This window comes from Ciconia boyciana, chromosome 8, assembly GCF_034638445.1.
Source record: "Ciconia boyciana chromosome 8, ASM3463844v1, whole genome shotgun sequence".
Taxonomy (NCBI): Eukaryota; Metazoa; Chordata; class Aves; order Ciconiiformes; family Ciconiidae; genus Ciconia; species Ciconia boyciana.
The window spans coordinates 15,852,659-15,869,300 of record NC_132941.1 but is presented as its reverse complement, the minus strand read 5'-3'; the positions used below and the strand labels follow the sequence as shown (position 1 = coordinate 15,869,300).

The 16,642-nt window shown below is 36.2% G+C and overlaps 1 protein-coding gene across 11 annotated transcripts in view; it reads left to right on the top strand.

The window, feature by feature from the left end:
• The window catches only part of ZNF280D (zinc finger protein 280D), a 53,440-nt gene that overhangs the window by 9,598 nt on the left and 27,200 nt on the right, over positions 1 to 16,642 (top strand). For 9 of the 11 annotated variants that reach the window (XR_012043775.1, XR_012043776.1, XR_012043777.1 and 6 more), the window contains 5 exons: positions 13 to 383; positions 6,252 to 6,369; positions 10,888 to 11,055; positions 13,626 to 13,735; positions 15,470 to 15,699. Coding sequence is in view for 8 of the 11 variants with exons in the window: in XM_072870026.1 (XP_072726127.1) it covers positions 13 to 383; positions 6,252 to 6,369; positions 10,888 to 11,055; positions 13,626 to 13,735; positions 15,470 to 15,699 (997 nt within the window). In the remaining 3 variants the exon portion in view is untranslated. The remainder of the gene's footprint in view (positions 1 to 12; positions 384 to 6,251; positions 6,370 to 10,887; positions 11,056 to 13,625; positions 13,736 to 15,469; positions 15,700 to 16,642) is intronic. The other 2 variants (XM_072870029.1, XM_072870028.1) reach the window with 1 other exon arrangement.

The following is a 16,642-nucleotide window of genomic DNA, read 5'->3' as shown; positions in this document are numbered from 1 at the left end:
CCTTTGCAACAGGTACTGTTACTACATTCAAGCCTGACAGTCACCATTATGCGACACCTGCCTCCAGCCCCAGTGCCATGCCTGTTTCATCAGTCTTTCAGTCTGTATCCAGACCTACAGCTAGCTCTGTAGCAGTTCAGCCATTGTCTGTACCAGTGAATGTTTCAGGAACTTCACAAACACTGCAGAGACCAGTTGCTGGATGTTTATCAACACAGCAGATGCCTGGGTCAAGTTCTGGAATACCACAGCCTGTTAGCAGACCTGTAACCATTCCAGTGACGACACAGCCAGTATCAAGAAATATCACAGTTCCTGTAGTGGCTCAACCTGTATCCAGGCCGGTGACTACTGTAACAGCACAGCCTGTAATACTCAATCAGGTAAATTTTTATTCCCTTAAACTGTAAAATGCTCAGGTGCAAGTACTTTTGAATAAAGTAATGAGGAACATACTGACTCAGTCTAGTAGTTTGAAGACCTGGACTAGGTTATAGATTAGCATTATATAAACTAAAGATTCTAGGACCATAACCTTGTACCGGTGAATTAAAATATATGTTTGAAAATACTGATTTGCAAGTCTCAAAGATGATAGCTTTAGTAACAGTTGGAATTACATTAAAATTTTAGGCATAAGAGAAATCGGTACTGTTTAGGTTATTTTGTTTAGGTTGTGTGGAGAAATGATGGAAATTCACGTTCTCTAAATTTTGCAGATTTCTTTGCTTAGAGATGGATCCTCTATGTTGATAAAATAATTTCATTTCTAAATAGCTTGCATTTGGTATTTAAAGTAACTTCGTGGCTTTCCCACCTGATTTTTACAGTGCCTCTCTTGGGATTTTCGCTTCTTAAGAGAATGCTGTAGTGGTAGCTCCTTAAGTGTTTTTGCTTTTTAGTTTATGTATCAGTTGTAGTGAAACAGTAGTATGGTAGGGAGGACTTAAACAACCAAAAGTTGCAGGGTCAGTAGATGAAACAATTCGGCAGCATGCTTGTTTTGTTTGAAAAGGCCAAGGGAATTATGCACATACATCATGTGCATTGCCTGGATTGCCACAGAACCTCAGAATGATAACTTCAGGGGGTCAAGTTAGATGTTGTTTTTATTGCCTTAGCTGTTGCACATTTGCAGGAGAGAAAGAATGAAGACTAAAAGTTCATATTTGTACGAGGTAAACTATGATGTGATACCTTTATTGAAAATTAAGCTGGAACTGTTCAGACAATGTGCCTGTAATATTAGTGACTACTGTCAGGTTAAAATGAAGCCTGACAGTAGTCACAGTCTCCACCATCCATGAAATATACACACCTGCAGTTGTCCCAGCTGTCAGTCTTTTGGTATAAATAAAAGTCATGCAGCCTAATGTATTCTGCATTTGATGAACAGGGGTGTCAGTCTGAATGAACATAGTTAATAAGGCCATTAAAACATGAGAATTAGGTGTTTTTCTTAAGACTTGTGGCTGAAACATTGCTGATGGGGGGGTTGTTATTTTGAGAAAAACAGTGCAGTGGAATCATTGCCTATCAACTGGGTAGCTGAATCTCTGGCAGATTCATTAGGCAAGAACTTGTACTTTCCAGTTTTGAGTCTTCAGCGGTTGATTGATAGCTTGCAGAGAGAAATTGCGGGCTTGTCTGGTGAAAGGGGGTTAGCTAAATCAGACTGTCACTGTATCTAAGAAGGCCTAAAAATGATATAACCAAAAGTCCAGATATCGGTAGGATATCTGGATTGCTTCTGGAGTTCTCTTAAATCTTTCTTTATAAAGCAGGACAGTTTAATACAGAAATGTCTGCTACTTCACGTAATGTATACACATATTTCAAGTCTGTGAATTTTATTTTTATAAATGTTTACTTATGACATAGTATGCATTATTAAATCCTTCAAAAGAATACTAGGATCTCTTGCAGAATCTTCACTGCAAAAGAAAGCCCCCTCCTTTACTTCCCTCGCCCATACATGCTTATGCTTTTGTTCTAATAGATAAAGCTGCTAGTGGCCTTTACATTGTTTTTATTAGAAAACATTAAAGTAAACAGACCTAGGAAAGCTGAACTTCTCTAAGTTATATGTAAGCTGGGTGTAACTCATCAAGACAGTGATTTCCTTTAAAGACCCTCTGCACACAGCACTTCTTTTTGTCAGAGTTTTCTCGTTCATCGAGTTCACTTTCAATAGGAATACCACAGATGAGACTTTAGTTAAGTTTTATAGTCTTACTTTGCCAAAATTTGCAGGTGGTTGTTCTTCCCTAGCAGAGTAGAGAAACACCTATTCGAAGAAGTTGCAGCCTGAAATATGACTTTCAAGGTACACGTCATGGAAAAGGATCTCTAACTGTGTATTAGTCAGTTCTGTCTATTCCAAGTTAGACTGACATGCTTTAGAAAGTAATGCATCCTTTTCTGGGATATCCTGTGCATAGATATTCCGCTGTTGAAATTATCATATATTACATGGTTTCTTTACAGTGTTGACATTTTGATCACGGCTTTCATGAGCTCTTAATTTTTTTAAAGTTATCCTAAATATAACATCCTGTTCTTTGGATGTTTAGAAATTCTGGAGTACCTTTAGGAAGATTTTTCTTTTTTTTTTTTCCTTGCTTAAGACATGTTGAAAGTGGATCTTCCATCTCTTCAACTTAACTTTTCTAGATTCAGAATTGTATTTCCAATTTTAGCCTTAACTAGAATAATCTGTTTTCTTGGTTTTGTTTGCCACTTGATTATGTTATATTTTTTGGGGAAAGAGGCTTGTTTGTGCCTTTTTTTTAATGAGGTACAGCTTCTTTTAATGGGGTACAGCTTTTTTTAATGAGGTTCAGCTTCTTGGAAAAGTTCTGTAGTTTTTTAATATCACTCCTGCCACATTATGTCATTTGCTGTTATTAGTGTTGTATGTATACTACCTGTATTTTGGTTCATGTCCTTGGTTTGAACTGTCTTCATTCAAAAGCTCCTTAGATTTTTTTTTTATATTCCCCCTCTCCCCGCCATCTTTATTTCACTTGAGGCCACTGTTCTATATTGATGAATTTCTGCCTTGTGCTTTCTGTGACATTTTCATTCACCCATTTTCTGTTTTTTCCCAACTTGATTCTTCCTAAATGGGAAGGGCTTCAGATAAGTTTTTCTGGGAAATGTTTGACGTTTGGATCTTCAGCTTCCAGATGTTGAAACTTACCTTTTGAAATTAAAATATTGTGATGTGAAGATGACTGTGAGGTATGACTAGACACTGTGGCAGGATCCCTTTAGCTGAACATCCTTCACAGTGCCTTTGCATTCTTAATATGGTGCAACATTTTTTTAATCTCAGGCTGTCAAAGTTTTTTCTGTGGGAAGTGATTGCTTTTAATCACCAACTGGGTTGAAACACATTTCCTCAATTTCATAATGTGTAGGTTTATAATTCACCTTTTGTCAATGTTTGGTATTCCAGTTTTGTCACTGAAATACCCCTTCCCAATCACAGGCTTGATTCACTGACTACCTGTTAAAAGTCTAGTTTTTTGTGTTTTTTACTGCACTACATTAATGGAGTCCCAAAAATTCTGAGTTGAATTTGGCTTCAGTTGTACTGTTTACAGCAATTCTAATTCAGTCAGAGCTCTGTTGTTGTATATGATAGCATAGGGTTAGCCTCCTCTTTAAGAAAAATTTGTTCTTAGCAGTGAAGATCTTCTATAATTCAGCACTCAGAATGCTCTCCAATAAGCCCCAGCCAATTCTGTCCATATCTTTCCCCTACCTAATAGGCACTTTCCTCAGTCTGAGTGTGATTCAGGTTCCAGTTGTTCCTAGTTAATTTTGGGAGAGCAGAGGTCTGATACCATGCATTGTAATTCCTCTGTGTGGATTTGGTTACCAGTTATATTGGTTTCCACAGTTAGGAAATCTAGGATGCATAGTATGAACCCAGTATTTTCACCAGTCTCTTGGAAAACTAAGAATGGTGGTGGATTATTTTTTTTCCACTTGAGCCCTAGGAACTTAATTTATAAAGGTGTTGGGTTTTGGCTTTCTGCATGTGAGAGCACCTGTACATGTTATTTTGATTTTTTTTCCCTTCTCATTGATGTGGTAAAGCTGTTTTTTGTTTTTTTTTCTTTAAAACATTTTTGCTTTCTAAAGCATGGGAAGATACCATTTTTTTTCTATATGTGAAATGACAGAGCCAAATTGCAAGAAAGGAATAATTGTAAACAGAAAAGGACATTTGGAAAATTGAGACTTCTAATTTCCAGGATGTCTGTTTTTACTTTCTTACTTGCCAGATGTGTTTAGTATATACTGGGGAGATGTACATATGCCATCAAAATACCCAGGGTATTATTTTGAAGAAAGTGAAAATGTTAGGAGTACTTAAAACCAAACAAACCACAGAGTAGTAAGAAGTTTGCAGGCTAAGCTTCTTTGCTTCTAATTTTACTGGCTAGTCTGAAACCATTGTGGCTACAGCAACACCTGCTCTGGTGTGACTGCAGCTCATGTAGCTGTTACTCATAACAAATGGTTACTAAATTTCTCTGCTCTATTTCCACAACTACTCTTGAACATTTATGTTTAATTTGATTAGATTGGATTAGGTCACTCACCAAAAGAAAGAATGGCTCTTCATTATCATTAAGGTCCTGCAGGGTATTCATTTAAGAGAAGTACAACAAAAAGGCAGGATGAGGAGAAGCATCTTCCTTTTTGTTCAAATCTTTTGTGGTACTTAGGAGTCCTAAAATAGATTATCATACCTATATGTGTACTTGTGCACTACTTTAGACTTCTTTCTATCAAGTTTAGTCAACATGGTGGTAGTTAAAAATGTGGTAACTTTCACAGGGATGTTTTCAAATAAGTAGCACAACTGTGAATGGGAAGCATTTTGTGAGATTGATCTTTAACGCAAAAAGTATTTTGGCCTTTGTCTCATGGATACACTGATGACAAAGTCTGTGTATGTGTACTGGGTGATTTTTTTTAATTTTTTTTTTTTTAGGAAAATGGATCTAATTTTGTCAAGTTTTTTGTTTCACAGTACAGCTTGATGAAGTGTAACCAATTGAATTATTTCAGGGTAGAAGGATCAAGTGCCGATATTTTGCTGTTCATACCTTAATGTTGAAATTAAACCTAACTCTAATATAAGGTTTTTCTTAACTTCTTATTGCTATTGCTGAAAATATTTCATGTTCCAGATTGTTTGCCTTAGGATGAATGGCCTATTAAGATGTGAGCAGTATTGATGAATCTTGGAAAGTGTGTTTCTCCTACCTTACCCCCGCAACCTTTAATATCTGTGAAGAGAGCTAAATTTCATGTTTCTTTTCCCTCCAAATTTTACCTATTGAGTGATCAGTGAAGGTGTTTAGTTTTAACAGTTTTCAGCGTTTAAGCCAAGAAATGTGGACTATTTAATTTTTTTGGTTATATGTAGTACTAAAGGGCAAGCCTTTTAAACTGAAGGGTGAGAGGACACCTGTACTTGGAGATGCTCAAAATTTAATGTAACAAGGCGCTGAGAAACATGAACCAACTTTTAGGTTAGCTGTGCTTTGAAAAGAGGATTTGATTATATTATTTCCAGAAGTCCTTACAAAATTATGCTACAGAAAAGAAAAAAAAAAATCCCTTAGTGATATCATGAATTTGAGTGCCATTCCCAGTCAGCATGCTATAGATACACTTTTACTTTCATTAAAGCTTGACCACTTAGTAGAATTTGATTTGATATCATCTTGCTTTGAGAAGCTTCTGCTTGCTGCAAGTTTGTGCTACTTTTGAGTTCTGTTTTCTGATCTTTTAAAATGCAGCTTGCTGTTACGCAAGAGTAACAGACAAATGCCTGAGTTTGTGTTGAAGGAAGAAAGTATTAGAGGTTTTTTTAAAAACAAGTATAATTTGAAATATCATCAGACTCTTGAACAAAAGCAGTTACAATTAGCAATTCAAACAGGTTTAGTAATATTTCATAAAATGGACTTTCCAAGATCTTATGGTTGTTTTTACTATCCTGATACACAGCTATGAATGAATTAACAACCACTGATAAGAGTTGCAAACTTATCAAAATGTCAAAAGAAACTATTTTGGGGAGATTGTAATTAACTTGATTTACAGCTGAGTACTTACGAGTACTTTTAAGCAATCATATGTTTTTAAAATAAACCCTTTGAAGCCTGCAAGTAAAAAAATGTTAAACCTCAAATTTTTTTTCCCTCTTGAAAATATCTTATTAGGATTATATTATGGATTCTCCACCAGCTGCACCAGATAATACATCTGGTATACTGTTTGGTGTGAGACAGAACTCGGGAGTTCCACAGTACCAGACTGGGCCAGCAGTGAATGTAACAGGTGGGTATACTGTAGTAGTTGATAAGAGAAAGAAACAGCCTAATGTAATTTAACTGTAGTGCAGATCTTTGGGTTATAACTTTAAATAGGCTTTCTAGAACATAGTATAGCTACCTTTTTGTTGCCCCGTACATAAGTGTATAACATTTAATGAAACAAACTTTGGAGCCTTGTGTTGTCAGACTTTGCTTTTCAGCACATTAGACTGACTATAATATCAACTGATGTCTTCTTATAATGCTCATTTAGATGGAAAAAAATATTGCCAGATCCACTAGTTTTTTTGACCAATAAAGGCTCATTTTCAGTATATCCAGCACTCTTTCACTAGCGTGAATAGGAATGGCTGTTAGCAAGAGAGGGGCTGTGAACAGTACCAGAAGGACTTCCAGAGTCTGCTGAGTGGATTCCCTGTGATGATCTTGGTTTCCTGACTGCTATATGTAGGAGTTGGAGTAGATGGGATCAGAAGGATCCTGTTTGAAAAGGAAGGGAAGGGAAAGAATACATAGTTTGACAACTGAAATTTTTTTTTTCAACTAGCTAAATTGTGTTTCAGCAGAAACTATTTAACCTACTTAAACAAAACTTTTTTTGTCACAGCAGATGAAGTAGATTTGAAGTGTGTTCAGTCTTAAACAGGCTATAACTTGGGGCTTCCCTTCTCCTTTGTGGAGGATTGTACTTTTGTAATAACTGACCAGAATCCTATAATTCAGTCTATAAGTTACAGATGACAATCACTTCTGATTCTTCCATGAGGTAACAGGTTATGTACAATGAATGGCCTAACCGGTCATACTAACAAGTTATGTAGATCAGAGTGGTTGCTAGTTTATTCTGCTTGATGTGATGATTTTGCATCTCTAGTTTAGGCATTCACTCCAGATACTTATCAATGAAGGGTTGGTAGTGTATTTCCTTGCATGTGTCCAACTATTCTGTGATCTTGTTCTTGTCTTACTGGGTTAAATAGCTTTTTGTAAAGTAAGCAAAGGTTTTATTTCTTGCAAACGGTTCAGTATTCCAGCCCTTGTCTCCAAAGAACAGGTATTAATGTTTAATTGTTTGTGGGTTTGGGTGTTTTATTTTTAATTTAGGACACCTTCTTGCATATTTAAGAATTGCTTATATTAGTCTCTTATCCAGAAAAATTGAATACTTAAAAGCATCAAGGACTGTAATTCAAAGTGTTTTAAATATACCGTACTTAGTCTGTGTTTATTTCTGTAAGATGGCAATAGGATTTAGAAATCAAAAGGTTTATAATTGTGGGTTGAAACACAAGTATCCTTATGACCCAGAAGGCAAATTTAAGATACATTTCACTTCACAACAAGGAAGTCTCTGTGTATTTTGTGGTTTGGCTTGCATGATGAGGTCACATAATGTGCTTATGTTCATGTTGTTCATATGTGCCGATGCCTACTTGCCTGTGCTTCCTCTAATTCATGTGCAGCACTGTGGCCATAAGACATTCTGGAATATGGTATTTAAAAGCGGAATCCTTTTGGGAACTGTCCTGTGATACTCTGCAGGACAATTTAACTTCCATACATGCGTTGTTAAAGACATTTTTTAGCTCAATATAGCATAAGTATTTATTTCTGAGGTCTAAGTGGGGAAATGACAAGCTGCTAATGGATGCTAACCAACCATTTTGTTAGGTTGCTAAATAGGTGCTGGTGTTAAACAGCATTGATAACTCTTACCTTGCAGGTTGGATGGGCACTGGGGCTGTATGTAAAACTGTGGTTTGCTTTCTGAGAGTATTTTGGGATCATTCTCCCACAAACTTTACCCACTTGGAGGAACCAGAAAATGCTATAACCAATAGAAGAACTGTTCTGTGGTATTTAGGAGTTGACTGGACTGTATATGTGCATTCATAGCACTAGATTAATGGCAGATGCTGGTGAGGGACAATGCACTAGAGGCCTGAAATAATTTGGTCTTCATTTCCCTGTTTTGTTAATTTGATCTGACTGTTACCACAGTACGTTTGATGCTTTTATTCTAGGTTACCATTTCTAATGTCTTTTGCCATCACTCATAAAATCAGGCCCAGCAAGCACAGATGTACATAATGGTGTTAAGGATTTTACATTAGTGTTGTAATGTGTGTTTAGAAAGCTGTCGACAAGGTGATACTGTATCCGGTATACTTTGCTGCTTCTTGCAGTCATTTTAGATATTGTACACAATAATACTGTGTGTATGAGTATAGCCAACTGTTTTGTAATGGCTACAAAATATTTACAAAAGTATTCACTGATAGCATGAAATGAGGGTAATAGACTCCTGAGCAGCCTGAAAACCAAACAAGAATTGTTTGCCTGCTGCTTTTCTCTGCTCTCTTGAGTACCTGGGGTCCCTGACGGTTTTGGCTATGTGATCTGCTGGGTAGAGGATTGGACAAACTAGTCTGGAATGTGGGTGATCCAAGAAATTCTTGTGTCCGCGCACCAGTTGAGAGAGGCACTTTGATGAAAAGAGGAATCCATCTGATTTATATCAGCTAGATATTAAATACTGCTTGGAATTGGTTTGATTATTTTTCAAAATAGGCTTTAATTTTTTTTAAAATGAACAAACAACAGAATTCAAATGCAAACCTATGTATATTCTCCTAGTATTGTAATTCTTCTGAAAGAGGGAATTTATTAGATCAGACTTGTATAAACTGAGTAAGACTGCTCACCCTTATAAATACATAAAATAGTCTTCAAATTTTTTGTCACAGATGTGTCAGGCTTTTAAAATTGAATTTATTACCAATTTTGTTAACATGTAAAAATAATCCTTTTTTCCAAATCAGGTTTTCTACAGTAATAAAATATTTAATGGAAGATTATTGTAAAATCAGTCAGACCTTCTGTCTTTTCCCTGGCCCTCATTACACAACTGCACGTAATTAAATACATAGCAGCAGTTCCTGGTGTAGGTTGATGGCCTGATGCTCGAATAGCCTCAGTGATACAGAAGAATGCTAAAGTCATACTGGCTATATGGAAGCCTTTGCTGATCAGGACACGTATATCAGTGTAACCAGCTCATATACCTAACGGTGCAAGTATAAGTAAATTAAAAAACCCTAGGAAGTAGTAGTATCTAATGAATAACCTGTTTATTTTGTGAATGTGTTAATTGCCTTAGGCAAACAATACACAGAGTGAGAGATTTGAGCTTAATATATTCATTTATGTCAGAAAGAAGGAAAGGTGTGCTACAAAGGAGAGTGTTAGGGTGATTAAATACATATATAACAAGTGAATTATGTTTTCCTGTATATGAGGCATAGCATGGTAAATTCTCCAAGATGCTCAAATATCAGCCTTCCCTGCTGGGGTTCTTTGCCTCTGTGGGTTGAATGGGGAGAGTATCCAGACTGTTTGCTAGGTGTAGACAGTTACCACTGAGTAAACACGACTTGGGGGTGGGAGGGGGTTGTTTTGTTTCTTCTCAGAAGAAGTTGGAATAATTTTGTGTGACAAGTTATCTGTTCTTGTTGAGAAGACTTTCAAAGATACTAATTCAGTTTCTTATTACACCCAAAGAAATCACTGGAGCAGCTAGACCATTGGGAGGGGAATATACAGGAATGTCCTTAGTTCAGATCATTGTGTCTGGCACTGAAGTCGGTTCCTTATCATAGTTTATCATAGTCTTAAGGCTATTTGCAGTCTGTGATTGTAAGAGATTTACAAGGCCTGTGCTGGCACTTCAGACTTGTTGGTATGTAGCTGTGCTCTTTCAGGTCTACTTGAGGACTGATCTCTGTATTGAGATTACTTTGTCAAGGGTAATCTTAGAGTGACAGAGACATGAGTTTCAGGACAAGATGGAGCCAAGTATTGATGGCATGTTAATCAGGCACCGAACCTCTTTTCCGGAATTTCTGAGTTATTTTTTAGTGATTTTTTTTTTTTTTTTAGAAGAAACACTGCAAACAGTAAGTGAATCAACTGTTCTTTCAGAACAGAGCAAATAGGCATGCTGTGATTGGTCACTAGAAGTTACAACACTCTGTTCATTTTGCATACAAACTGAAGTCTCAAATGTTTTACAGAGTTAAATAAAAAACTAAACCAGCATTACCATAGGACCAGAAAAAAGGAGAGAGGTTTTTCATCAGAAGGGCAGAGGTTGTTCCAAATAGTGGACATTGCAGAAACCAGCTGTTTAGCTTAACTTTATTACTGTGAACTCAACTTGTCTCAGATTAGTGTGGGTCAAGATGTGAGAAGTAGGCCAAATAAATTCAGGGGGTCATAGTATGATTTACTGGGTTTCAGGGCTGGGGCTGTATCTCTGCATTTACCCTTTCCTTCTCCCCTGGCCTTAGAATATTTAGTCTGAGTTGGATATTGTTTTCTTAACTTCTGTGTGTCTTATTATTTTAGGGAAATCTTAGCTGCTTTATGTAGAGTTGACCATCTGTTAAAGTATAGGCATCAGTAATGTGTTCGTAATATACTATGGAAAAAAACTGAGGTTCTTTAATTTAAACCACTGTAGGTCTGAATGAGAGTGGTTTTGTATCTAAGCGTCCTGCTACTTCTGAAGGCAACAGTGTAACTCCAAAAAAGGCCAAGCCTAATGAGGTTGGTGCTGGAAGCAATTCAGCTGTTTCACCTACAGTTAACTCTCCAACAGTAACACCATCACAAAATGTATCTTCAAAAGGTAGGGTAGATCAAATGATCTAGCTATTGATCCATGCATCTGTCTCAGGGAAAAAGCTAGCACTCTTGTAATGTTTAAGTTGATTGGTATTATTAATGCTATTAAGGCAATGTAAATAAATAAATAGTCTCTGTTCTTTTGCCTTAAAATAAGAAAAACCTTTCTATGCAAGGATTTATATACCTTTACAAATTAATACACCCTAGATTATTACCTATTCAAGTTTTAGACCTTTATTGTTTAGTAGGTATGTTTTGAATTCTGTACAGCAATGATTAGTTGTTTAGTGGCTGTGAAGACAGATGATCAAAATAAATGCCCCTGACCTCATACTCTTAGTTCAGATTTTCTATGTCAGAACTGCATAGAGAGTTGAAACTTTAAAAAGCAACCAGAAAATCAAGATTTAAAGAATTCTGTGACTGCTGAATTGATCAACTAATTCTGATTAGATAAAAGGAAGAAAAAAAAAATCATTGTAGGAATGTCAGGCAAGGCATCAAGGACTCAGGTTGTGGAATCTCCATCCTTGGAGATATTCAGAAGTTGACTGGACACAGCTCTGAGTATCCTCATAAGGTTGGACTTGCTTCGAGTGGGAGATTGGACAAAAACACCTCCACAGGTCCAACCTAAATTATTCTGTGATTCAGTACTTTGACTAACTATTGCAAAGTGTGTTTTGCAGTTCCCCCCTTTCTCTTGCAGCAGGGTTTTTGATACAGTTTAAAACAGTAGTAGGAAAGGAGGAGGGGGATATAAGTTTCAAAGAGAGGATGTTCTTTGAAAGATGTTTCCCTCCCTACAAGAAGAAAGGTAGTCTAGCTGTTTCAGCATATTAATAATGAGGTGCATTTTCCTCCTGAGCCAAAAGGTGCTTTCCAGCTGATTGTAATAGACAAGGATTTATTCTTGACTTTGAGATATTTCCAACCACATACTCTCTCCTATAATGTTAAAATGAGGAGCTACCTACAGTGTGATTCTGCTATTTGGAATAATTTCATATTTGGGTTTTTTGCATGTCTTGTTTGCAGCTGGTTTGCTATCAGATTCTGCCCCAGCAACCAGAAGGAAGTGGCTATAACATGGAATATTGCAGCAAAAAGTTTTCCTCCACCCTGTGTTGGGTAAAACATATTGTGCTGCAGCCCATAATATACAAAAGATAACTGGAGGATCTTACTAAATGCAGTAACAAAGGAGTAGATCATATTCACAGAGAACCTTATTTTTATGAGTTTGTCTCTAAGCTGTCTGTGCTAGCATAGTGATTTCTAATCTGTCACAGAATCCAGCACTGAAGCACCACAGAACACTAGATCTTGCTGCAGAACCTGTTTTCTTCCAACTCAGCTAGCACTTTGCTGCGACGTGTCAAAATGTTTTACAAACTTTAATAGAGAAGACTTGCAGTACTGTTTTGCGGTACATCTCTTGCATGGCCATCCACTCATATGAAGGACTTTCTGCTTAATTATGATTCTTAGCAATACTGTTATCTTCAAGGGGAAAATACTGTTTGATCCATGTCTACCTCATGGACTATGCAAGACTAGTTTTGTGAAAAAATGTATAACACTGTTGCATGGTCATCTCTTAACTCCTACACTTACTCATTCCCTTGTTATAAGGTGGATGTATTTGTGTGTGTATTACATTTTTTCATAGCCCTGGCAGGGTACAGTTGACTCTACAGTTGAGATGTTGAGATATTACTTAAAACTCTTCCTGTGTTTAACCTCTTCTTCTAAACTACTTACTCAGCATGGAGTCCTCCAGATCTGTGAATGACTTGAGAATGCAAGAGAACTTCATCTGGAAAAGTAGCTCTCGCTCTGATGTTTTTTGGCAGTTTGGAGAAAACTGGAAGCCTGGGTTTATTCATTAAAGTTTAAGCTAACGCTAAACTTTTTTGGTTTTGCTCAAAAGGTATTAATCATTTTATGTTGATAAGAGAGATACTATTTCCTTTCATTACTGGGAGTAATTATTTAGAGGATTTATTCTCCAGGTTCTCCAAAGACACCTTTGCTCAGCAGGAATGATGCATCTGAATAGGCCTAGGTTCCAACAACTGTCCAGAGAGAAATATTCTCATCATTGAGAATCGGATGGTGAAATTCCTTTCCAAAACCAGTTATGTGAACCCTATTGGGATGATGATCAGGTCATGGCATAAAACAAGTTTTACATGTTAATTTGAGAATTAAAGTTCTTAAAACAAAAACATCAAAAATCTGTCCTGTCTGGGGGGTGGTGGTGCACAGAATTAATGCTTTGTCTCTGTCATGCTACCTTCACCCCCTCCCATTTTTTCCTTATTTGTGGCTAAGATTTTGTAGAAGTTGTTTATAGGTCTATATCAAACAGAACAAACTCAAACTCAGTTTGGAAAAAAAGGGAGGGTAGTTAAAAGATTGTTGTAAAACCTTGCTTATGGTTACTACAGCTATGTCAATTGTAATAGTTTTCATTTGAAATAGCATGTTTTGCTAGAATAATAAATAACAATAAATTGAGTATTCTGCTTGTGAATTCTGAATCTTAACATAGTTTAAATTTTACAGGTACAAATGCTGCATCAAGCACCATTAAAAATGGAGGACCTTTTCCACGAGCTTGTCCGAAGTGCAATATTCATTTCAATCTTATGGATCCTCTAAAAAATCATATGAAGGTAAAATATTTTGGGGCTGGTAAACATTATAATAAACTTATGTGGGCTTCTGTTTGGTTATGAAAGAGTGCCGTGTTCTGATTTGAAGACAGTCTGGCTTCTGGCTATAATCAACCAGACCCCAAATGCTCAATGTCTTGCAGTCATGGAGAGGAAGAATGGAGTAGGGGAGCTCTAAGTCTTGCCATTTTTGGCCTTATTTTTCCAATGAATTGAGGCATATTTGTTGTCTCTGTATGATTTCTCTCTGCCACAGCTGTGACTTCTTGAACCATTGGTCAGATTCAGGTGAATTTGATTAAGGTAAGTGCCTATGATAATAGGCAGCTAGTTGACCCACATCTGTGTTAGATTGCTACTGAGACAAAAATGGCAGTGTAAACTTACCTTTTTATCTTGATATATCATTTGGTAGCTAAAAAAGTTGTTATTAATTTGTAGTTCATACTTAAACACTGTGAGAAACAAAGCTTTCAGAAACTAAGCATCACTTACTCTGCTTATGAAACTACTTGTTATTGTTTCTGGAAACATTGTTTCCTCTAAAATATTTATTATTATTTGGCAAAGATTCATGCAGTTCTCAGGCATATGTATTCCATTTCAGGGGGTGGAGAAATGGCTTTGCACTCTACATACAGTGTGAATAACCCATGCAAAAAGGAGTATGAACTACTGTGTAACAGAAGCCTGTGAGGCTCTGAGTTACTGTTAACACAGATCATTCTGATTTACTGGGCTTAAGATAAGCTAAATGGTAACTACTGTCCTCTTCAGCTTCAAAACACAATTAAGAAACATACTAACAGTGGAAAAAAATCAAGAGTTTCATCTTTCTCTTATCATTGTTTGTAGGGAATAGCTTTTGCACTGCATGCATCAACCAAATGAAAGGAGCATTGAAGAAGTGGGTTTACTTAGTATTATTTAATTAAATTTTTAAACTGTAAGGGATAAATATACTGAGTTACACTTCCACAGTAGGAAATGAACTCCTTGCTAGTAGCCTTATAGAAAATAGTCCTGCACAATAAGAACCATTACTCAGCAGGATAAATATCTGTCATCTGAAAATGCTAATTTTGTTCACTGTTGGAAACTTCATAGCATCTTCTGTATGAAGTACTTCATACTTTTTCAGAGTTAAGTTTCATATTACAGCTGTTGGGTTAAGCATTCATTATGTACACTTTGACATAAAGAACCTTGAACAATGTGTGTTGTGTGACTTAGAATTTCTGAATTTTTTGGGAATGCTGGAAAGAACTTTTGCAGGTTTCAACATATGTCCTCCCCAAATAAATAAAATATAAGACTTTCCATTAAGTTCTCAGTAAACTTATGCTTGTCAGCAAAATACTTGCATAAAAGCTGTTTTTCTCTTTCTCGTTATTAAATATATATGAAGTAGACTTTTTTCTAATGAGTAAGGCAACACTGGTATTCTGATTTCTAGCTTAAATTTATCTTAAATGAACCTATGAGAATAATCCCTTTTAAGCTTTTATAGTATATAGTATCTTATTATCTAAACACTACCTACAGATCAGTTATTGTTCAAAATCCATATGTGAATATGAATAAAGTCAGTGTGTCAGCGAATTGAACTTTGCATCTAACTCTAGTTAGTGAGTGGTTTCAGTTTTTAAAATGCTGTTGTCATCGATGCAGTTTTGTAAGAGACACTGACACCTTTGTCTCTGTCTGTCTCTTCTCCTCCCCCTTTCCATCCAGTATTGTTGTCCAGATATGGTAAATAACTTTTTCCTGGGAATGGCCAAAACAGAATGTTCGAGCACAACAAGCAAGACTGCTGAATCTGAGAAAGGAAAATTGATTATGTTAGTTAATGACTTTTATTATGGGAAACATGAAGGTGACACCCAGCAGGTACAACAGGAGCAGAAGACTCATACGACATTCAAGTGCTTCAGTTGTCTGAAAGTTCTTAAAAATAACATAAGGTATTTGAACTCACTTCCTTAATTGTTGGTCACTGACAGCCCATAGCACTTAGTCTCATGCATTAAAAATTTGTCTCTCTGGAACATAAATTATTTTCTTATTAAAAACTGATAATATTGGGTGACTGAACAGAAATTGAATTAATATTTACTGTGCATGTATGGCCATAACTTAATGGCCATACAGATTAGAGTACAAATTTTAATCGTGTAGAGTTTTAATAAGAGCAGTTGTAGGACTTTAGGGTTAGAAAGGGCAACAAAGTATTTTACGATGTGCCATCTGGATTGGTGGCGGTATCGGTGGATGCGAGTGTTAATTCCCTTTAGGGGTGCACAATGACTAATAGTTGGTGCTTTACTCATGTAACATGTTATTTTGATGGAATAATTTTACTTCCAAATGCTGCAAAAAACTTCAGTAAGCTGTTTTAATAGATAGACGAATTCGTGTCATTGTACCTTTGGAAGGTAATGTCATTGAACTTTTTTACATGCATTCTTCAAGGAAAGCTGAAGTAGCAGAATGTAAAACTGAAAAATGGAGTATTCCTTCAAAGGGCATAGTCTGCAAGTTAAAATGAACAGGTTTATGCTAACATGAGACCCATATTATTGCACAAAACAAATGTTTCTTGTAATTACAAGCATTGAATTTGCTATTAATCATTAAGTATGTTTAAATACTAAGAAAAGTGCTGGTAATTTGTCTTAAGCAGCTTGAAAATGTTGTATGTTGTTAGACTTTAAAAGAGTTTATGGTCATGATTTTATAGCTGCTGTTAATTATGGCATTTATTCCCTTGCAATTTATCTTTTTAAGAGCAATAAACAATGTTTGATATGGGCCAAGAGGTTTTTCTTCTGTTTTTGTATGCGTAATACTTTCCAAATAAGCCTTTCTTTCAGTATCATGAAAAGTAGACCACAGAAAGAATACTTT